This window comes from Myotis yumanensis, unplaced genomic scaffold (genome assembly GCF_028538775.1).
Source record: "Myotis yumanensis isolate MYYU_CA2020_CCGP unplaced genomic scaffold, mMyoYum1.0.hap1 SCAF_15, whole genome shotgun sequence".
NCBI lineage: Eukaryota > Metazoa > Chordata > Mammalia > Chiroptera > Vespertilionidae > Myotis > Myotis yumanensis.
Genome location: NW_027223766.1, coordinates 43,178,748 through 43,203,103, shown reverse-complemented (window position 1 = coordinate 43,203,103; position 24,356 = coordinate 43,178,748). Strand labels below are relative to the sequence as shown.

Genomic DNA, 24,356 nt, shown 5'->3' with positions numbered 1-24,356 from the left:
GCTAATATGCAAATCAACTGAATGGCGGAATGACCGGTCGCTATGATGTGCACTGACCACCAGGGGGCAAACACTCAATGCAGGACCTGCCCCCTGGTGGTCAGTGCACTCCCCACACGGGGAGCACCGCTCAGCCAGAAGCCAGGCTCACGGCTGGCAAGTGCAGCAGCAGTGGCAGGAGCCTCTTCCGCCTCCAAGGCAGCACTAAGGATGTTCTAGGGGGAGCGTGCCTAAGCTGTCAGTCAGACATCCCTCAAGGGCTCCCGGACTGCAAGAGGGTGCAGGCTGTGCTGAGGGGACACGCCCCCCCCCCCCCCCCCCCGAGTGCACGATTTTCATGCATCGGGCCTCTAGTTTTATTATACATTATTAGCAAAAATCATCAAAATGAAGGAAAACAAAAAAATTAAAGCTCTTCATACCTGTCACATTGCTGCATTATGGAAATTTCTTTGATTATTTCTTGAAGATCTGACTCAACAGGTACTTGTTTAATTGCCACAACTTGACCAGATTCCTTATGTATTGCTTTAAATACACTTCCATAAGACCTAAAAGAAACCAAGACATTTATTTTTTTTCCTTTCAAACATCATAGCTATTAGAGGAAAAGAGTCTACAGTTTGTGAATGTAGTCTTTCCTAGTTTAAAGCATGATTTAATGATGACAAATCAAACAAATAAGAAAAACTAGTTATAGTTACACTTTAGCTTTAATGCTTCAATTATTGACTTAAAATCTCTTAAAAACATCAAGTTAATATATAAAGACTTATTGTTTTTCTTATGAATGAAATAGACTTACAGCTTATCAACTCAAATAAATGCAGCATTAAGAAGATAAAAATGGAAATTAAAATAATAAATAGCCCTGGCCTGTGTTGCTCAGTGGTTAGAGTGTTGGCCCATGCACCATAGGGTCGCGGGTTTGATTCCCAGCCAAGGGCACATAAGTGGGTTGCAGGTTTGCTCCCCACCCCTCATCGGGGTGCATGTAGGAGGCAACCAGTCAATGTGTCTTACATCAATGTTTCTCTCTCTCACTCTCTCTTTCCCTCTCCTTCCCTCCCTCCCACTCTCTTGGAAAAGCAATGGAAAAAATATTCTCAGGTGAGGATTAACAAAACAAAACCAAAAAAATGAAATGTGGCCCCGGCCAGTGTGGCTCAGTTGGTTGGGTGCTGTCCTATGTACCAAAAGGTTGCTGGTTTGATTCCCAGGCAAGGGCACATGCCAGGGTTGCAGGCTCTTTTTTAAGGTAGGAGGTATGCAGAAAATAGCCAATCAATATTGTGCTTTCACATCAATGTTTATCTCTATCCCTCTCCCTCCTCTCTCTCTAAAAATCAGCAAGCTATTTTTAAAAAGAAAAAGAATGAAATGCAGAGAAAAAACCACCAAAGTCTCATGTTAGGAGCAAAGGTTAATCTCACCTAAAGCAAAATTATCCCCAAAATAAAAAAGTTCTATGCCTGTTCAGACTGCTTAAGGGCAACTGAACCCCTCAGTTGGGGACTACAGGATACCAAAGTTAGAGAAGCAGGGAATATGTTCCCTCCTAAGTCATAGATCCAAAGCATCCTCAAATGCTCCTTTTACTATCATCTCCTCAAGAAGAAGACCACATACTCACAGCTGTCAGTCTGTTCTCTGTATCTATGAGTCAGTTTCTGTTTTGTTCGTAAGTTTGTCTTGTTCATTAAATTCCACATATAAATAAAATCATATGGTATTTGTCTTTCTCTGACTGGCTTATTTCACTTAGCATAATTTCCAGATCCTTCCATGCTGTAACAAAAGGCAAGATTTCTTTTTTATTATGGCCAAGTCGTATTCCATTGTGTAAATGGACCATAGCTTTTTTATCCACTCATCTACTAATGGGCACTTGGGCTGCTTCCAAATCTTGGCTACTGTAAATAACACTGCAATGATCATTGGGGTATATGTATTCTTTCGAATTAGTGTTTTGGGTTTCTTCAGATAAATTCCCATTAGTGGAATCAATGGGTAGTAAGGCAGGCCCATTTTTAATCTTTTAAGGAAACTCTATTCCGTTTTCAATAGTGGCTGCACCAATCTGCAGGCCACCAACAGTGCATAAGGGTTCCCTTTTCTCCACATCCTGGCCAACACTTGTCATTTATGGATTTATTGATGGTAGCCATTCTGACATATGTGAGGTGATACCTCATTATGGTTTTCATTTGTATTTTTCTGACAATTAGTGATGTTGAGCATCTTTTCATATATCTATTTGCCTTCTGTATGTCCTCTTTGGAGAAGTGTCTATTCAGATCCTCTGCCTATTTTTTAACTGGAATGTTTGGTTTTTCCTATTGAGTTGCATGAGTTCTTTATGTCCTTTGGATATTAACCCCTTCTCAGATATATGACTTACAAATATTTTCTCCCATCCCACAAGTTGACTTTTCATTTTATTGATGGTTTCCTTTGCTATGCAGAGCTGCTTAGAATAAAGTCCCACTTGTTTATTTTTCCTCTTGTTGTCTTTGTATTTTGGTAGCAAATCCAAAAGTTCATTGCCAAGATAGATGTCAAGAAGCTTATTTACCTCCTCTTTTCTTCTAGGAGTTTTGTCATTTCAGATCTTACATTCAAGTCTTTAATCCATTTTGAGTTAATTTTTGTGTATGGTGAAAATTGGGGTCCAGTATCAGTCTTTTCCATGTAGCTGTCTGGTTTTCTAAACATCATTTATTAAAGAGACTATCCTTTCCTGGTTGTATATTCTTGGCTCCTCTGTCATAAATTAACTGACTACACATGCATGGGTTTATTTCTGGGCTCTCTATTCTATGTGTCTGTTCTTATACCAATGTCATACTGTTTTGATTACTATAGCTTTATAATATAATTTGAAATGAAAGCAAATGATGCCTCCAACTCTGTTCTTTTTTTCCAAGATTGTTTCAACTTTTAGTAATCTTTTATAGTTCCATCTAAATTTTAGGATTCTTTGTTCTATTTCTGTAAAAAAATGCCATTGGAATATTGATAGAGATTGTAATGAATCTAGATTGCTTTGTGTAGAATGGACATTTTAACATATTAATTCTCTCAATCAATGAGCAAAGAATATTTTTCCATTTATCTGTGTGTTCTTAACTTTTTTCATCAATGTTTCCAATGTGCAGATTTTTCACCATCTTGATTAAATTAATTTCTAGTTATTTTATTCTTTTTGATGCAATTGTAAATGGTATTGTTTTCTTAATTTCTCTTTCTGATAGCTGTTATTATAAAAACGCAACTTGTTGTTGTTGTTGTTTTTAAATATATTTTATTGATTTTTTCAGAGAGGAAGGGAGAGGGATAGAGAATCAGAAACACCGATGAGAGAGAAACATCAATCAGCTGCCTCCTGCACACCCACCACTGGGGATGTGCCCGCAACCAAGGTACATGCCCTTGACCGGAATCGAACCTGGGACCCTTCAGTCCGCAGGCCGATGCTCTATCCACTGAGCCAAGCCAGTTAGGGCAACTTTTTGTATATTAATTTGTATCCGGCAACTTCACTAAATTCACTTATTAATTCTAACAGTTTTTTTGAGGAATCTCTATTTAATATTATGTCATCTGTGAACAAAGACAATTTTACTTCTTCCTTTCTGATCTGGATGCTTTGTATTTCTGTTTTCTTGCCTAACGGCTCTGTCTAGGACTTCCATTACTATGTTGAATGAAAGTAGCCAGAATGACCATACATGTCTTATTCCTGATCTTAGAAAAAAATCTTTCAGCTTTTCACTGATATGATGTTAAATGTGGGCTTGTCATATATGACCTTTATTATGCTGAGGTATGTTCCTTCCATACTATTACTATCCTATTCAAGCAAATAGAAAAATTAATATTATATAGCATCTTTATAATTGTTTATAAATGAAACTGTGAGGTCAAGAGACTATGCAAACACACACACATATAAAAGTAAATGGTATTTTCATACTTTTTGTACTTACCCTTCCCCAAGTTTCTCTAATACATCAAAAACTTCTTCAGGCTGCTTAGTCAAACTGTCTTCACTCAGCTTTTTCAGCTTACTGGTGACAAAAAGACAAGAAAAAAATATTTAAGATCTTCAATAAAATTTTTAATTTTATTTTAAAGAGGCAATACATTCAGATGGTTCAAAACTCAAATATAAAAAAGTATACAATAAGTAGTCTCCTTCCAACCCCTGTTCTTCTCTGTCCAGAAACATCTCAAAGAATAACCACTTTTACTTAGCTTCTTGTGAAACTTTTATACAAAACGAATATGTTTTTATTTCTCCCCATTTTCAACACAGCATTTTACACACGTTCTTTTCTATCCATACTGTTGTGCACCTTGCTGTTTTCACGTAACAACACGTAACTCATGTTGAAGATCTCTAAAAAGTACGTAGAAAGCATCCTCATTCTTTTTTTCCCTACATCTACATCCTACTTTATTGCAAAGATATAGCATCTCTTACTCGCCAATTCCTTATTTATGAACACTCTGGTTCCCTTTTGCTATTATAAGCAACACTGTGATAAATAAGCTTACGCATAAATCAATTCACATATATATTAGTATTCTATAGGATAAATTCCCAGAAATGAAACTGAGGTCAAGAGATTATGCAAACACACACACATATGCACACACAAATATGGAAGTATATGTATTAATAAATAAGTATATATAAGTATAATCATGTCATAATATATACGTAATGTGTATGTAATTAACAAAATCACTATAATACCTATTATATGTAATTATATATAGTATATAAGTTACAATATAATGTGGTAATTATTAAAATTATTGATTAGATTATATTATTTTTATTTACTATGATATTAGCAAATTGCCCTCCAGGGTACTTGTACCAATTTATTCTCCTATAAGTAATATATGAGAAAATTTCTTTTCCCACAGTTTCACCAAGAGTATTTAACCAAATATTTGGATTTTAGGCAATGTTAGGTGAAAACTTGTAACTCAGAGTAGACTTAATTTGCATTTCTCTTATTATGAGTGAAGGTGAGCATCTTCTAATATAGTCATGAAACTAAACCATCTAGTCATGTTCTTTGCTCATTTTTCTACTGGGTTTTTGGTTAGGTTGCACTTATTTTCACTTATATTTTTTTAATCTAGCTTTTATTCTGAAAGGATAATAAAAATGTCACTTGTATTTTGATTTCACTTATGACTTTTTAGTTTTATGATCTATTTGACTTTTTGCCATACTGAAATGTCTTTTTGTTTTTTTCTTTTGTTTTGTTTTTGCTTTTTTAAAAACATCATCCACACAGATGGCATGTGCAGGTATCTGGAAGCAAAGAGATCAGAGAGATTATGCACAGTATGTTTGACAAACCAAACATAATGCAGTATGAAGAACCAGAAATAACTCAACATGAATCAAGTAAAAATGACAAGCATGTAGAAGAAGCAGAGTCAGCTTAAAAAAAAAAAAAAAAAGCCTTGTAAACCATGTTAAGGAACTCTATTTTAAAATAATCACTTCCCTGTAATGCAGAAGAAGGACATGCAGTGAGCAACAGTAGAAAAGGGAAACTAGTTAGAAGCTTAATCGATACATCGATATATGGATGCACACAATATAATCCTAATAGTAAGAATTGATAAGCTATTCAAGATACTAAAGAAGCATAATCAACGGGTAGTGGTTTGGGTTAAATATGGGGTGATGAGGGAAAGAGAGGAGTTGATACATGTCTTAAGCCTTTGGTTTAATGTCAGTTAAGCTAAGAACACCAGTAGAAAACAGTTTGGAGGGGGAATATTATGGGTTTAAATCAACTCTTCCAAATGTAGATTTCCTGTAAGCAAGAGTATATTTGAAATCCAAAAGAGATCTGAGTTGAAAATATCATTTTTTGTACCATCAGAACATAGATGAGGCCTGAAGACATGAGAAGGGATAAAATCATCAAGAAAATGTCTAAAAAGAAATCAAGGTCAGGGAGAAAACAGCTCCTAGAAAAACATCAATATTTAAAAAATGAGGTCATGTAGGACAAGAAGGTAGTGCCTGACCATGTTCAAAGCTTTTGAAAGTTCAAACAAAAAAAATTCAAAAGTGTCAATTACAGAATTTCCACTTCTGAACACAAAAAAGTAACAGGATCCAGAATTATCTGTCTGTTGTAAACAACTAGGAAACTCAACAAATATAGGAAACAACTATTTTCAGACATTAGATATAAGGCATTTCAGAACTAAGATCCCTGAGAAAAGGGCAAGAGATCAGCCTCATTATCATCAAGGCTTTAGGATCAACAAGTTTGGGCAGACTGAAGCACAGGGAAAAAGGAATCCAAATGGGGCCCAGCATTTTTGCTAAGTTGAAGAAACAAGAGATGGGATTGTGGAGTGGCAAGAAATAAATTTGTATTACTAAATACCTTCAAGAAGAGAGCTATGCAAAGAGGTCCAGCAACCCAGGAGTTTCCTTGACTAACGCCAATCTACACATGCTTACAAAAAAACACTCTACAAAGCTCAGCAAAATCAATTTCCTAAGGGAAAACAATGAACAGGGAACTCTAAAACAACTCCTCCCAGAGATCACACAAGGCTGAGAATCCTTCCCACCAACAAAAGCTGAGAGAACTCTTACAAATACAAAGGTCACTCAGTAGCAATACCAGAATGGCCATATTTTAGAAAGGAGACAGTATTACCAAAATATAGAGGCTACTCTTGATTCTCCCAAAAGGAGCTTAAAAACAAGCCTTAAAACATTGAGCCTATTCAAAGAAAACTGCCTACCAGAGAAAGTCTGTAACTTCTTAAACTAAAACAAAATCCAGTATTCAACAGTGTAAAACTTACAATTTCAAGAATTCAATCAAAAATTACTAAACATATTTGAAATCAGGAACTATCCTATATAATAAAAGCCTAATATGCAAATCGACCAAATGGCGGAATGACTGGTGGAACTACTGGTCGCTATGACGTGCACTGACCACTAGGGGTCAGACACTCAATGCAGAAACTGCCCCCAGCCTGCAGGCTCAAGGCCAGCCAAGGTAGGTGCCAGTGGGGGCCCCCCAATTGCCCCGCCGCTTGCCCTGTAGAGGGAGACAACTGACGGCGGCAGTGTGGGGGCAGGGCCGCGAGCGGGTGGTGCCAGGCTGGCCAAGGCCGGTGCCAGCGGTGGCCCTCCAATCACCCCGTCAATCGCCCCACAGATCGGCGCTGATCGCTGGCCAGCCTCTGGTGACTCATAAAAAGGAGAAAAAGACACACAGATTAGGGGTAGATTTGTTGGGGTGATCACTTTGTAAGTTATATGAATGTCTGGTCACGGTGCTATACACCTAAAACTACTTAATATTGTATGTTAACTGTAATTAAAACATAAAAATATATTTTAAAAATTCAAAAATAAAAAATAAAAAAGACACAGAAATGGTGGAATTAACAGAAAAGTAGTTGACCCTTGAATAATGTGTGGTTTAAGATCACCAAACACCACATAGTTGAAAATCTGAAAATAACTTAAGTCAGACCTCTACATATACAGATTCCCAACTTCTTATTAAAGATACATTGAAAAAAAAAAGATACATTGACCCTTGAACAATAGGGGTTTGAAATGCACGAGTGCACTTATACACAGAATGAAAAAAATTTGCATGTAAGTGGACTTACACAATTCAAACCTGTGTTGTTTAGGGTCGACTATTTCTTATAAAAAGCAATTATGAATATATCCCATGTACTCACAGATATAAAGAAAATGGAAGAAAGGAAAAAGTAAATCAAAATTTTAGAGATGATAAAATAAAGTATCTTAAATGAAATTTTCAATGCATAGGATTTGAGATTACACAATGCAGCAAAAAAGATGAATAACTTGAAAAAAAAGCTTAAAAGAAAGCCTGAGCCCCACATGAAAATTAAGGACACAGATTAGATAGATACATAGATAGATAGATAGATAAAACAATAGATATATGGATAGATAAATAGATAGACAGTCAGTCAGATAGGCTGATTAAGTATAGAGAGAGAAGGAGGGAGATAATGGCCAAACATTTTCCTACAGACACAGGAAACTCAACAAATCTAAAAAGAAAATACACACACACACACACAAAGATATATTACAATCAAACTGCTGAACACCAGTAAGAAAGAGAGACTACTAAGTAGTCACGGGAAAAAAAAATCCTATATAATAAAACAGTAATACACAAATCAACTGAACAGCGGAACAACCAGTCGCTATGACACGCACTGACGCTCAACGCAAGAGCTGCCCCCTGGTAGTCAGTGTGCTCCCACAGGGGGAGTGCCGCTCAGCCAGAAGTTGGGCTCACCGCTCACGGCTGGTGAGCGCAGCAGCGGTGGTGGGAGCCTCTCTCACCTCCGCAGCAGTGCTAAGAATGTCCAACTGACAGCTTAGGCAGGAAGCAGGCCTAAACCATCAGTCAGACAACCCCCCAAGGGCTCCTGAACTGAGAGAGAGCACAGGCCAGGCTGAGGGACCCCGAGTGCACAAATCTCATGCACCGAGCCTCTAGTAGATAAAAGAAAAAAAAACTTTTCTTCCACTCAACAACAGCAGAATATACACTCTTCTCATGTGCATATGTTATATTCTCCAGAAGATACTGCGTGTTAGGCCCCCACAAAAGTCTTATAATTTTCAGAAGATTGAAAGCATACAAAATAGCTTCTCCAATCATAATGGAATGTAACTAGGAATCAACAGCAGAAAGAAAAACACACACAAATATGTGGAAATTATATAATACACTCTTAAACAACCAGAGGTCAAAAAAGAAATCACAAGGCAATTAAGAAAATACCTGGACACAAATGAAAATGAAAACACAATATATCAAAACATATGGGATGTAGCAAAAGCAGTACTAAGAGGTAAGTTTAGAGCAGTAAACCCTTACATTTAAAAAGTAAAGATAATAAAGCAACAATCTAACTTCACACCTCAAGAGACTAGAAAAACAAACTAAACCCAACATTAACAGAGGAAAGAAATAATAAAGATTAGGCACAAATACATAAAGTAGACTAGAAAAACAATAGAAAAAAATCAACAAACCTGCTATGTTATGAATATCTGTATCCTCCCAAAATGTGTATGTTGAAATCCAAACCCCCAAAGATGATGATATTAGGGATGTGGAGGGTGCTTAAGTCATGGAGTAGAGCCCTAAATAAAACTGACTCCAGAGAAACACTTAGAATTGTCAGCTATGAACCAGGAAGAGGGCTTTCATCTGAATGTGACCATCCTGACACCTTAATTTTAGACTTCTAAGATTCCAGAACTGTGAGAAATAAATTTCTATTGTTTACACCCAATCTGTGGTATTTTGTTATAGCAGCCCAAACAGACTAAAACAGAAAACGACAAGTTGGCTTTCTTAGAAGACCAACCAAATTGACAAACCCTTAGCTACACTAAGAAAAAAGGAATAGTCAACTAACTAAAATTAGAATGACAGAGGAGATATTAAAACTGATGTCACAGAAATAAAAATGATTATAAGAGAGTACTATGAATAATTATACACAAACAAATCAGGTAACCTAAAAGAAATGGATAAATTCTTAGAAACATATAGACTGCCAAGACTAAACAGTGAAGAAATAAAAATTCTGAACAGACCCATAACCAGTGAAGAGATTTAAGGAGTAATCAAAAATCTCTCAACAAAGAAAAGCCTAATATTAAATGGCATTAATGGAGAATTCTACTTAACATTTAAAGGAAGAATTAACAACAATATCCCTCAGACTCTGCCAAAGAATTGAAGAGGAGGAAACAGCTCTAAACTCATTCTGTAAGGGCACAAATTGCAGCATTACTTTGCTATCAAAACCACAACATAAAAAATATAGACCAATATCCCTAATAAACACTGATGCAAAAAATCCTCAATATAATGCTAGCAAACAAAATCCAATAGCACATTAAAAGGATTATACACTGTGACCAAATGAAATCTATACCTGGAATGTAAGACTGGTTCAACACATGAAAATCAATCATTAACCACACAGTTATCTCAAGTGATGCAGAAAAAGCATTTGACAAAGGCCCACACCCTTCTATGATAAAAACACTCAACACACTAAAAATAGAAGGAAATTACCTCAATATAATGAAAAGCTCACAACATACATAATGGTAAAAGACTGAAAGCTTTTCCTCTAAGATCGGAAACAAGGAAAGGATACCCACTACTATTCAACATAGTACATACTCTAAAGCAATAAGACAAGTAACAGAAATAAAAGACAAAGAAGAAATGTAAAAAAGTAAAATTACCTCTGTTCACAGATAACATGATTTCATCTGTAGAAAACAATAACAATTCCCGAAAAAAAAACAAAAACAAACTGTTGTAACTAATAAATTTCAGCAAAGTTGCAGGATACAAAATCAATATACAAAAATCTGCTGCACTTGTATACATTTACAATGACCAATACTAAAATGAAATTTAAAACATAAATCTCATTCATTATGGTATAAAGAAAGGATAAAGTACTTAGGGATAAAAATTTAACCAAGGAAATGAAAGACATATACTAAAACTATAAAACACTGCTTAAAAAGAAACCAAAGAAGATAAAAATAAGTGGAAAGATATCCTATGCTCATGGATTGGTTGGAAGACAATGTTATTTAAATGTTCATACTACTCAAAGCAACATACAGATTCAATGCAATCTTTATCAACATCCCAATGGCATCTATTTTTATTTTTTTGCAGAATAGGAGGGAAAATCCTGAAATTGATGTGGAATCTCAAGAGCCAAAAAAATCTTGGGGTGGCGGGTTGGGGGGATAAATTTAGAGGTCTCACAATTCCTTTGTGCTGTTTTGTCCTGTGGTTTACTTCTATATATGCTATTAACCCCACATTACATCATTATTTTTGGCCTTGGCATGCCCCATACTTCTCACTACATGGCCCCAGGCCCAGCACTAGTGGTAGCCAGCCTTGGTTCATAGCTTGGTCTCTCCTGGGCATCTCCAAGCCGAGTACAAGTAACAGCCACCTGCAGATTGCTTTGTAGCTCATGCTGGGTGGCCCTGGGAAGGGCACAAATTGCAGCTGACCTTGGCCAGCACCTCCCAGAAGATCCCAGAACCAGCACACCAGTAGACAGTTTCAGACCATGTCAAAGCACATCCAATCTCCTCCACCAGGGACACACTCAAGGGGCAGACTCAGAAGGCACCAGAACCCTGCTGAAGTACACCCTGCTCTGAGGGGTCAGCCCCTGTACAGCTGTTTCTCCATGGTAGTAGAGCAACAGCCCACACAGGGTTTTGGGGGAGGGGGCAGGGCCACACCTGAAGTGCCCAGCTCAGGTGATCGGGGAGGCTGTGCCACTGGACCCTACGGGACACCTACTTCATAAGGCCACTCTACCAAGCCCGGAGACGTAGCAGTTCTACCTAATACATAGAAACAAACACAGGGGGGCTGGGCTGCCAAAATGAGAAGACAAACATGTCCCAAATGAAAAAACAAACAAACAAAAAACAGCAAAACTCCAGGAATATAACTAAATAAAATGGAGACAAGCAATCTACTAGATACACTTCAAGGTGTGCTTTTTACAAGGTGAAGGCAAGATCCTTCACCAGCAAAAAGGATACAAATCGCTGCATTGCAATACCCACTCTATTGCGGTGGTCTGGAACCGAACCTGCAATATCTCTGAGGTAGGCCTATATAAGAGACACTGAAGCTCAAAGGGCACTAGCCGCTGACTAAGGCATTTCCCATGCCACCCCATGCACACTTCCTGAGTACCCCACAATAAAATTCTATTACTGAAGGGATCTGTGTACCTCTCGTCTTTGTGGCCTTAAAGGACCTAAGTAACAGAGTAACTAATATATGAAATAAAGCAGAAGGAAGACACACGCCAAATGCAAACTGGAAAAACAGTGGCACCACTAATTAGTAGACGGTAGATGGAAGGTCAAGATTCCATTTTTAACATACTGCCTTTGAGGAGATACCAAAGTAATCAAATGTTATTTAGTGGGTACTGAATAAGACTGAGTACAAAGATTCCAAAAGTGTGTATTTGTGGGTCATTTCAATCAAAGTTGAAGCCGTGGATAAACTCACCAAAGAAATAACCACATTAAAAAAAACAAAAAGAGGAGAAAGAGAAAACGTAATGTCTTATCAATTATGAATTGGGAAGAAGAGCACCTAAGATAGAAAAACAGAAGCAACAGAAAAATGAGAAAGAGAAAGCTTCAAGAAACAGAGATATGAGGGAGATAAGTTCAGAGAAAAGGTTTCTGATCTTTCCAAGCAATGACTGATAACCTGCAACCTAAAATCAGTTTCATTATATAGGCAAGGCCTGGGTTGGAAGGCTGAGACAAAATGAACACTTAAAACAGATTTTAAAGATTCTAGAATTAGGGAACAAAAATGTAATTACAGGAGTAAAGTCATAAAAAGTATGAGAAGGGACATGTTCAAAGATCAGATGAAAGTTGAGGGAAAGAGAAGAAATTCCCCTTCCTGTGATAGAAGCAAAAATTATGTAGGAACAATAATCAAAGAAAATTAAGATGAAAGTACATAAGGTAGTTTTTCTTCCTATCAATCACAGAATTTCAACCTTCTCTACAAAGTAGATGAAATTATTTGTGTAAAATGACAGGAAAAGAAAGTGCAAATTTAGGGGACTGCAGCTCTGAAACTAGTCAGGAGTGACAGCTCTTTCTGTCAAGTCTGCAAACACCAAAATGCAAATTAGCCCTAGATAAGAAACAGCCCAGTTATAAAAGACATAACACTTGATATTTTAACTATTTTCAATTGTATAATTTAATGGCATGAAGTATATTCACACTGTTGTGTAACCATCACCACTATCCATCTCCAGAACTTTACCCATTAGACAACTTCGCACTTCCTCCTCCTCCCAGGCCTGGTAAACACCATTCTATTTTCTGTCTCTATGAATTTGAGTATTCTAAGTGCCGCATATAAATGGAATCATACAATATGGGTCCTTTTGGGTCTGGCTTCTTTCACTTAGCATGTTTTCAAGTAGCACATATCACAATTTTATTCCTTTTCCAGGTTGTAGATGTGGTATATACCACATTTTCCTTAGCCATTTATCCATTAGTGAACACTGAGGTTGTTTCCATCTTTTAGCTATTGTGAATAACGTTGAAAATAAAATCTGCTGTCCAAATATCTATTTGAGTCCCTGATATCAATTCTTTTCTGTATATTTCTAGAAGTGAAATTGCTGAATCATATAGCAACTGTATGTTTAATTTTTTAAGGAACCACCACACTGTCTTCCACAATGACTGCACTATTTTACCATTCCAACAGCTATGCACAAGAGTTCCAATTGTTACATATGCTAGGCAATATTTGTTATTTTCCAGGGTGTTTAGTGTGTTTATTTTTATGACAGACATCCTAAAGAGTATGGTTTTCATTTGCATTTCCCTAATGATAAGTGATGTTGAATATCTTTTCATATATTTATGGTCCACTTGTATATCTTCTTTGGAAAAATGTCTATTCAAGTCATTTGCTCATTTTTTTATTTGAGTTGTTTTGGCCAAAGACTTATAAAGAGAGACACAAAGGAAGGCTTTCTACACTGCTAGATCTAGTTCCCTATTCAAGGGTAATTAGTATATGCCTTCTAGATCTTTTAGAAACTTAACCATGGAGAAGAGGACCTAACCAGAGTGCAAATTCAGTAGAAAAGACTATCTTCATGAACAGATTGTTTCTTCATAAAGGACTTCCTACCTCATTTCAGCTCTGTAATTCTCAATGTCTTTTTCTCTTCTGGAAAATTGCCCTGTATTTCAGTGATCACATTATTGGTAGTTTTATGTCTACTAATAGAGGCTATTTAATTTCATAAAGTGTTATAAAAATCATGCTGTTATTATTGCTATATGCTAATTAAGCACTATGCTTCATCTTATATGTAATATCTCATTTAAAACTAAGTTCTGGTCTCCAACCCTAGCAGTTTCATCTTGAACACTGTTAGAGACATATGAAAAGTTTTCATCCTTTAGTCCCTCAACAGTTCATTATCAATGTCAAAAAGTCTTAAAGCTAGCCTTCAATAATGGACATTTTCTAAATTCTACAATGCTGAAATTGATTTTGAATTCACAAAATCGAACATCTTTTCTTTCAACAAGTACATTTTATCCCAAACTAATAAAATTCAAAGATCATTTTTCTTCTGCTCCCTTTTGCTTTTTAAAGGACAAACATTTTGTAAATATTTAGTAGATAGTTAGCTCTAAAGTAGTAATACTGATTTTCTTTTTTTCTTAACATATGCATCCAAGTGAAAGCTGACCTTTTTATCCTCTTGGAAAATTACGTTTCTTCAAAATATGTTGACAATGCCAAACACATCTTTAAAACACTTTGGAAACTGTCTTCAGAGACAAATGATTTATAATCACTATTTCACTTAATCTTCACAAAATCCAGAAAAAGGGTACTATTAGCACCTCCATTTTACAAGTGAGCATACTGAGACTTAGAAAAGTTAACTTGCCCACTGTTGCACGCAGTAAATGGCAGAACTAAGCTTAGAACCAAGGTTTATCCGACTCTAAAGCTCTGGCTCTTAAATGTTTAGCTAATAAGTATCACTTTAAATAATAAAATAAATATAATTTGATGATCTCATAATTTTAGTTTTATGAAACTATATCAAAATTTGGGGGGGAGGTTGATTATTGGCACTACAACTATCTGAAATCCGCCTGCGAAAATAGATACTCAACAATGGATAGAAGACTTTTTAAATTAAATGCAAGTCTTGTTTTCAACTCTATCATACCATTTCCTCTCAGGTTGGGCTCTTTGCCCAAAAGTACTCTAAAATTATAATTTCCTCGCAAAGAGCTTTAAAGGAAAAGAAGCTGAGATTTTTCTCCATCCTTCACCCCTGAAGCCTTTATTTTTATTAAAGGTCGATCATTACAAGAAAAATAGCCTAAATACTTCAGCCACAAAAATTTTTTAAAAACCTACTATAAAAATAAACTACTATAGAAGTAATGCTACTGTATTTGTACAGGTATAAATACCCTTTGAAGCTCTAATTTTGCTCCTCAAAATCTAAGTAATAATCCAGAATGACAGACATATTTTTAATTTATGAATTTTATAAACTTTTTAAGGTAAAATCCTGTTCTTTTTCACAAAGCACCAAAATCATGTTCTTTTTTGATGCCAAAAAATGGCTATTTTCATATTAAATTTTAGAAATTTAGAAAAGTTTGAAATAATTTTTTCCTCCTTTAACTGCAAAAGATGATTCAAAATGTACTATGGGCCCAGAAGAAAAGCAAAAACTGACACAAAGAGCATGTCCTTTGGGAAAGGGAGAGCTACTGTCAGGTCCGATAATTATTTCCAAAATACATAGCAGTTTAGAGAAGGCTATAACAATGAGAAATGACAACACAAGACAAGATGAGGTGTAGGAAATAAACAGCTACATACAGCAACAAAGCTTCAAACACATTAAAAGAACACACGTGACGGTTTCTATGAACTAAAACTATGAACAGTTCTCTGAACTGTTTCTGTGTTTTTATTAATTAAAATTCATAGAAATAATATTAAGTAATCAAGAAAGCAAATGATCAGTCTCAGAACACTGCTCACGTGTCTTCATTTTGGAATGATTTCTATCAAAACTAGTTGGAGTTTTTTGTCCTTTGTTTTTTAATAAATTTTTATTGATTTCATAGAGGAAAGGGAAAGAGAGCTAGAAACATCCATGATGATAAAGAATCATTGATCGGCTGCCCCTTACACGCTACCCACTGGGGATGGAGCACACAACCCAGGCATGTGCCCTGACCCAGAATCGAACCATGACTTCCTGGTTCATAGGTCGACGCTCAACCACTGAAACACACCAGCTGGGCAAAAACTAATTCTTTTAAAAGTGTTTTTTAAATGTCTTAAAAGTATAATACTTAAAGTGGTTTACTTCATTTATTTAGAAAATCCATTATATGGTATACCATACTTCCCAATGATACTAAATATCTTTAAAATTTTCACCATATCACTAATTTGGCATGTTTTTCACAACATACTAGCATGAGTTTTATGAATATTAATTAATTAAAGCTGACTAATAAAGTACTGAGAGTGATTGTAAGGGGGGAAATTCCATTTTCTAATCATTGACCTGGAACTTGAATTCTGTTCTACTAGAAAAAAATAGATGGGGAAAAATCTTGAAAGTATATAATGAGAATAAAGAGCATAGAAAGAAACCTCAATCAACCAGAAAAAGAAAAATCATCAAAATACTTTCTTCTCAAAAGTTAATTATTATATACATTTTTAATTTCCACTGCTTAATTTGACACTTGTTTTTTATAATTCTTAGGAATTACATAAACCACAAATTTTATTCAGGGAAATCATTACTCTTGAAACTCTTTCTATGATCCAGATTTCACTGATTATAAAAATACTAGAGGCCCGGTGCCCTCTCACAGTCCAGGAGCCCTCAGGGGATACCCTCAGGGGATGCTGGCAGTCAGACATCCTCAGCGCTGCCACAGAGGCAGGAGAGGCTCCCACCACTGCAGCTGCGCTCACCAGCCGTGACCCCGCTCAGGGTTTCTGGCTGAGTGGCACTCCCCCTGTGGGAGTGAACTGACCACCAGGGGGCAGCTCCTATGTTGAGCGTTTACCCCCTGGTGGTCAGTGTGCGTCATAGCGACCTGTCGTTCCACCATTCGGTCGATTTGCATGTTAGCCTTTTATTATATAGGATTAGAATAATCATTAGAAAATGGTTACTGGTTGCTATTTCATTGCAAAATGACAAACTAAATTTATAGGTGCAACTTAATGTCTTTTAATATAGTAGGTAATTACATCAAAACTAATTCTAGAAATAAAAGTTATGTGACACACTGAAAAATGTAAATTACCAATTAATATCACTGAGACAAATACCTCATTTTATTTATTTAAAGCACAATAAAACTTAACAAGAGGGGCTAATATAAACACTAAAAAGGTTTAACACATGGCATATAATACCTGGATGTGCTTCATTTTGCAATTTATCGCACTGAGTCAGGTTTAAATTTATAAAGCAGCCTCAAAATGCCCCCTGAATTTTGTTTGTTTGTCTGCAGATATATTTTTATGTTTGCAAGACAAGGTTAACTGTTCTACCTTTAAAAATAAGGCCTGAAATCTGATCTTATCATTAGTGGTGTCATTTGTCTTGGATTCTTTTGTTTTCTACATCTTTTTCATTTAAGAAAAGAAGAAATTGGGTCACCTGAAACATTTAGCAGTGAGAAAGTGAGGCTGGATATTAGGATAATAGTCAGGGTAACCAGAGTAAGCTAGGGAGAGCATGAGGATAACAGTCCACTCTACACAGTCTCTACCACAGAATTTGTCCATACTTGTCCAATTTCTGAATCAAACTTAAAATCAAAAACTTATGTAAAGATATTACCCAGGGAAAGAAACTCAAAACTGCCAGTGCCATAGTTTGGAAAAGAGTCAGTTCTCCTATCTATGAATAAAATGCTATTTAAAAGTAAGGGCCCAGTTTAAAGTCTTGAAATACCATTTCTCACTAAAGGAAAGGGGAGCTTCTTAGAGAAATGGTTGGATCAGATCTGGGACAGAAAATGGACAAGATGAGACCTGCCTGTTTTATCACAACAGACAGCAAGGAAGCTGCCACTAGAGTCACACTGTCTCCTCAAGAGACTCTCACTGACCATAGATGGGACACTTTGAACTTCAACAATAGTATCTGTAATGGCGTAAAAATCCATCAAATATGTTTAAATCCAACAGCTCATGTTGGCATTTTTAAAAAATAAAAAATTGGTCCCGTTTGGAGAAAAATAGGGAATTCATCTTTTATAAGCATAAACTGCTTACAATTCTGCTTAAAACTCTTTAATGACAGCACACTGCACCACTGAATCCCTGCCCACCTCTCTGACCTCATCTCCAACACTTTCTCCCATTCCGTAACCCACCCACAGTGGCCTCATTTCAATTCCTTCCACACACTAACCTTCCCCCCACCTGTTGGTCTTCTTACAGCTGTTACCTTTACCTGGAATACTCTTTCTGGCCACTCACACGGATAACCTCTCAATGTCAGGTCACAGCTGAAATATTACCTTTTCAGAGAAGCTTCTGTCAACTGTCCTATTGAGCAGGTTTCACCATTTTTCTCTATCAATACATGCTACGTCTAGCCTTCCTAGTTCAAGCTCCAATTAGACTGTATGTTCCATGAGGGCAAAGATCCCACCTACCTCATTCAGCAATGTTCTCAGCACTGGCATTTGAAAGGCAGTTAATTATTAATTACTGAATATATGAATAAAAGAGCAAAATGAATGATCTCAAGGCTGACAGTCAATTTCTGCCATGAGCAATGATCGTTAAGTAAAGAAAGTCAGTTTTTAGAAAGAAACAGGAGAATGGGGCAACTCTGCATAGACAGGAGAAATCCTATGGCTCCAGAGAGTCAAGGAAACTAGCTGCCTACTATTCTTTCATTTATGATTTCCTCAAATATAAAAAAGTTCACCATACTGGTCAGTATGGTAAGTGGTTACAGCATTGGCCCACTCACCAAATGGTTCACCAGGTTCGATTCCCGGTCAAGGGCATGTACATGGGTTGAAGGTTCGATCCCCAGCCCTGATCAGGATGCATGTGCAACCAATCAATGTTTTTCTCTCAGATCGATGTCTCTCTCTCTCTTCCCTTCCCCCCTTCCTTCCCCCTCCCTCACTCCCTTCCTCTCTCTCTAAAAAAAAAACAAAATTAATGGAAAAAATATCCTCAGGTGAGGATTAATAACAACAAAAAATTTACCAAAACTACAAAAAAATAATTTTAACTTGCATTTCTTTCCAATTATAGGACTAGGTTCCACAATATCAGAAAACCAAACATCCTAAAAATGAAAAGATGATCTGATCTGGACAGAGAATAGCATTCTATATTTTTAATATAGAAACTACCTTATTCTTGGAATCATTCAATAATTTTCCCCATTTTTATGCATGTGTGTTTGTATGAATCAGGATACTAATAGTTACATCAAGATATCTGAAATACCTGAAAAAATTTACTCAATTTCACCTCTTTACCAAGATGTCTGGTATCATATTAACAGCTTTCTATAATTCACACTTTGCTACAGGATCATTTTTCAAGATACACCCTTTGATGTATTTTAAGACATTCAAGGTCATCTGCAGCTAATAAGCAAACAATGAACTTATTTTTGCTATTTATATATATATCTGTGTATAATTTGTTACTTTTATTTATTTAACCTGAGACTATATTTAAAAAACAGTTGTAATAAGATATCTCAATATAGAATCTTCCTTCTAAGAGATAAAAGCTTTTTAAGATTAGAATAATCCTAACATATGAGGCAATTCAAATACAATCACAACAAAAAAGAAGCTTGGGACAAATAAAAAAGAAAGTTTCTATCATTTAGTATAAATGTTCTCTTTAGAAGAAAAATCTAAAGACCTTTAGTAGTTATAGAGGGTGGAGCTGGTAGGGAGTCAGAAATTGAGGTCATCATAATTATAGTTGGATGTTTCCAGGGTGTGGGGTCATTCTACACCAGAAAGAAAATGTGCTTTTGCCTCATAACAATCTTTTCTTTTGTAAACTTTGTCAGACATCATAGATAATCATTTTGCATTTTTCCAAACTTTAATTGACATATATAGTGTTCAAAATACAGTAGCTTTTATATGATAGTTTCCCCGGCCCCTTCACCTCCTCCCCTTTTACAATCTTAAAGAATATCTCTAGTGTATGTATAGGTTGTTACAATTCCACCACTCGGGATTCCTTTGGCAATGCCGTCAACAAGCTTTCAATATTACATATCAGGATGGAGTTGGAAATGAAATCGATTTCCTGACTGTCTCTACTACACACAAGAATGTTTTTCTCAAACTGCAATCACAGCCCATTAATAGATCATGAAAATAATTTGGTGGATCATGACCAGCAGTTTCTCAATGAAACAGAACAGAAAATAGAAAAATATCAGAAACCACACACACAGTACACTTTATGAAACTTCTATTTAAAACTATATATATATATATATATATATATATATATATATATATATATGTATATCTGCACTGGGTCTCATTATCAAATTTTTTTTAATTTTTGAAAGTCATTAATATATGATGGTCTGAAGAGACAGTATCTCTAGTTCAACAGATGTCTTTGAAAGGAGAAATTTAAAATTCTCAGTGCTTTTTCCCCTTACAATCCAAACAAGAAGCACTCAATTTAAAACCTTTATTATTAAAGCTTAACTGATACATTTCTGGAATGGAACATTTAGATTACAACAGAAAAACAAATTTCAACCTAGCTGCCTATAATAATAAAAGCATAATATGCTAATTAGACCAGACGTCCTTCCAGACGACCTTCTGGACAAAGCCAGGGCTGTGAGGGAAGCCCGAGTCCCAGGTGCCAGAGAGAAGCCAATGCTGGCAGCCAGGGGAAGGAAGGCCTACTCTTGCACAAATTTCATGCATCGGGCCTCTAGCATTTAATAAATGTTTACCTTTTTCTTTATATTTCTTCAGTACTAATATATGCCAAATCTCAGCCCCTTAAAGAACAGGACTGACTGAAAACTAAGTTTATCTACTGTCTACATGTGTAACTGAAGTTTGCTCACCTGGAACTGTTCCAAATTTTATTGTCTGTCATACACTCTCTCTAACAAGGAAGGGCCAATTGAGTATTCCCATCTACAGGGTCTAAATCAACTCCAATGGAGTTGGTGCAATCCCAAATTAACCAAGAAAATCCAAAGACAGCATACGGTTTAGGGACCAAGTTGTTAATATTAGCAGAAAGGTGCTGTTTGTGCAGTTCTTCTCCCTTGGACTACTTAGAACACCTCTTCCACTTGCCTGCCTCTAAAGTTGGGAGCTTACCCCAGGGCCTCCTGCCTTTATCTTTTTAAGAGTTCTTAGAAACCTCTCTTGAGACGCTCTCTGATAATAAGCACACAAGAATTTCACTTTCTACCATTCCAAGGACACATGAATTAGGAATGTAGACATTAATATTAAGTCCACCCCTCTTCTCACTGCAATGTCTCAATGGTTTTCCTGATGCCCTACTTCACCTTACCTGGTTTGTTGCTTTGTCCCACTCAACTTAATTCCTGAGAGCTGGGAATTCCCTGCTGACTGTTTATCTCCATTCCTAATTTCTGGCCTAAGTTTAGGGCCACTGATGCTATAGGCTGATGTGGGCTCTATATGCTGAGGAAAATATGAATACTTTCTACTTTATCCTTCTATACCTTCATCCCTTTACCATTGCTTTTTCATTCCATATCAATCTATCTTGTGGCTGATAATCCATTCATTCCTAGCAACACTTTTCCTTATGAAATGACTGATTTCCTAACTTCACTTTTCATTTATATCAGTGGTTCTCAACCTTCTTAATGTCACGACCCTTTAATACAGTTCCTCATGTTGTGGTGACCCCCAGTTTCATTGTTACCATTTAATCCTTATAGCAACCCTATTGAGTAGGTTAGATTACAGGCATCAATTCTATTTTATAGATGAGGACACTAAGAGAGTTTGCCCCATGGAAGGCTATGGTAGGAATAACTGATAGTGAGTTTTTGTATTTTCCCTATTAATCATTACCTTCTAATGTGGGTCGTTCGTCGCGACCCACAGGTTGAGAACCGCTGTTTTAATGTATAGCTAATCAGTAGAGAGAGCTACCACTTCAATTCAGAGTTGTTCAAGTTGGTGCTGGCTCAGGCCTCCCAAGACAAAAAAAAGTTAAAAGAAAAAAAAAATGCTTCCAATTTTCTTCTATAGTATTAAAACTAAGTGCCCAATCAATACTAGAATTTAGATACTTTACAATATGTCAGAAAAGAATTTATCAAGGGCTCTGTCTGATAGGAGGTCTCTTTTGGAAACCTGTCCACAGCCCCCTTTTACACCTGAACAGATGGTTTCCAGGCCTCCAGGCTCAGGTGTCTAGACACCCTGTTCACAATAGCTCACAAAGTCCCAACCTTTTAATTATTTCATGTTCTTGAATACACCATCTTTCATCTAAAGATCTCTAGGTATCAAAACACTCAAACTCTTAAATCTTCGTAACACTATCTAGGAGAGAAATCAGTAGCCTTGTTTTATAAACTAAAAGTAAAAGACGGAAGTTAAATATTTTATCCAACAGCAGTTAGTTGATTGATTCATTCTTGGGGAGAGGGAAATGCACATTATGAATTTAAATCAATGGATAACCTTGATTTGGCTTCCTAAGGTCATTTCAAATATTAGTCCAAACTACTGTGTACTCTTACACTTCCAATATATCAAAGATGAAATATGAATTAACAGTAAATACCAAAGCATCACTATTTTTACATGCTAAAAAAAAAAAAACTATACGGGGGAGGGGTCCTAATTCACGATTACTGTCTTGCATCCATAAATACTTTTGAACTTGAGGGGCAGGGGAGGAGCACCTGTCAGGGCAGCACCTCCACGGTAAGTTTCACAAACTGTGTTAGCTATTAATATTTAATTCCTTGAACTGCAAATAAACAACCCGCTTCTCAAAAAAGGCAATACTATGAAAAACATTTGACCAGAAAGCCGACATGCCTGCCAGAAGCCCAATCCTTTCCTAGTTGTACGTCTCCCTGGCTCCGTGAATCTGCCACGAGGAAGGAAAACTCTGCGCGCCCAGGAGCCCGGCCGCGGGGCTCCCGCGCTGCCCACCTCTGTCCACGAGCCAGGCCCGGCCGCCCGGGACCTGGAGGCTCCGCCCCCCTCGAGCCCCTGGGCTCCTCGGACAGACCAGGCCCGGCCCTCCGACCCCGCTCTCTACCGCCAGCGCGCCCGGCTCCCCGCCCCGCAGTCGCGGAGGGTGTCACGGAGCGGCCGGGCCTAGCGGCCCCCGCCCCGCGCCGACGGCGCCGCCTCCCTCCGGCTCCCCGCTCCCCGCAGTCGTTACCTCTTGGGCGCCGGCGGCTGCTCCATGGCGGCCCGGGACACGAGGAGGGACCTGGTGGGCGGCGAAGGCCGGAGGGAGGGAAGGAGCCGGGGCGCCCGCTGGTCGAGCCCGGGGAACCGCAGAGGGAAACTCCAGGAACTCGGAACAACTTTCCCGTAACTCCACGGCGGATCCCCCTCCCGCCCCGGAGGGAGTGTGGCTCCTCCCGGTCCGCCCCGCCCCTCGGCCGCTGCGGTCCAGGGAGGGTGGGCGGAGCCGGCCGCGGTCCAGGCTTAGTGGGCGGGGCCTGCCGCGGTCCAGAGTTGGTGGGCGAGGCCTACCGCGGTCCAGGATTGGTGGGCGGAGCCTGCCGCGGTCCAGGATTAGTGGGCGGAGCCGGCCGCGGTCCAGGATTGGTGGGCGGAGCCGGCCGGGGTCCAGAGTTGATGGGCGGAGCCTGCCGCAGTCAGGCCAAGCTGAGCAAAGCCAGGCGTTGGGTAGGGTAGGCGGAGTCGGGGGTCGAGGGCGGGGCCGGCCTTCCTGCAGGGGGGAGGTGGGGGAGAATAGGAATGGGTGCTGGAAGAGCGAGAGGGCAAGGCCTACTCAGGACCTAGAGCCTCTCTACGCCAAGGGTACTTTCCTTTGAGCTGGCGCTCCTCATTTGCCTTCCTTTTTTTTTTTTTTGCCCCAATACAATTTAATTCATTTCTCTGGATTTCTCAAGGATACATCCCAAGCATCTTGTGCATGCGTTTGAAGTACTACTAACTGCCCACGCTTCCCTCTCTACTTCTGTTTATAATTATTGGTTATGTTTTCTCCCAGCCATTTGACATTTGTAACTACAGTACTAGGGATGCTTCTGGAAATTCTTGTTTGATTTGATTGTGGACAAGCTCCTCATTACATTTCACGATAATTATGTCTAATTACCAAGAAAATAATGACTGCGGTGACAACGCTCAGTGCACAGGATTCAGTGCACTGTGGTCTTGCTCAACAGGGTAACCTGGCAAACTAGACAATTCCGGTGCATTAAAAAGTATTTAAGAAACGTTTGTTTCCTTCTCTCTTGCCACCCCCTCTCTCCAACCTGTTCCATTGTCATTTGACCCCTTCATCCATCCCTATTGTGTGTATACCATTACCTTAAATTCTATCTACAGATATCTTTCTTATGACCACAGATAGCTGCTATGTAACAACTTTAGTTTTGACAGAAATTGTCAA

The 24,356-nt window shown here is 37.8% G+C and overlaps 1 protein-coding gene across 1 annotated transcript in view; it reads right to left on the bottom strand.

Moving 5' to 3' along the window:
* STK3 (serine/threonine kinase 3) overlaps window positions 1-23,329 on the bottom strand; it is a 210,217-nt gene extending 186,888 nt beyond the window's left edge. Inside the window, exons 1-3 of the mRNA XM_070392037.1 lie at window positions 23,148-23,329; window positions 3,990-4,070; window positions 423-551 (exon numbers count right to left, since the gene is read on the bottom strand). Coding sequence (XP_070248138.1) covers window positions 423-551; window positions 3,990-4,070; window positions 23,148-23,173 — 236 coding nt within the window. The 5' untranslated portion in view covers window positions 23,174-23,329. The remainder of the gene's footprint in view (window positions 1-422; window positions 552-3,989; window positions 4,071-23,147) is intronic.
* Window positions 23,330-24,356: the final 1,027 nt, after the last annotated feature.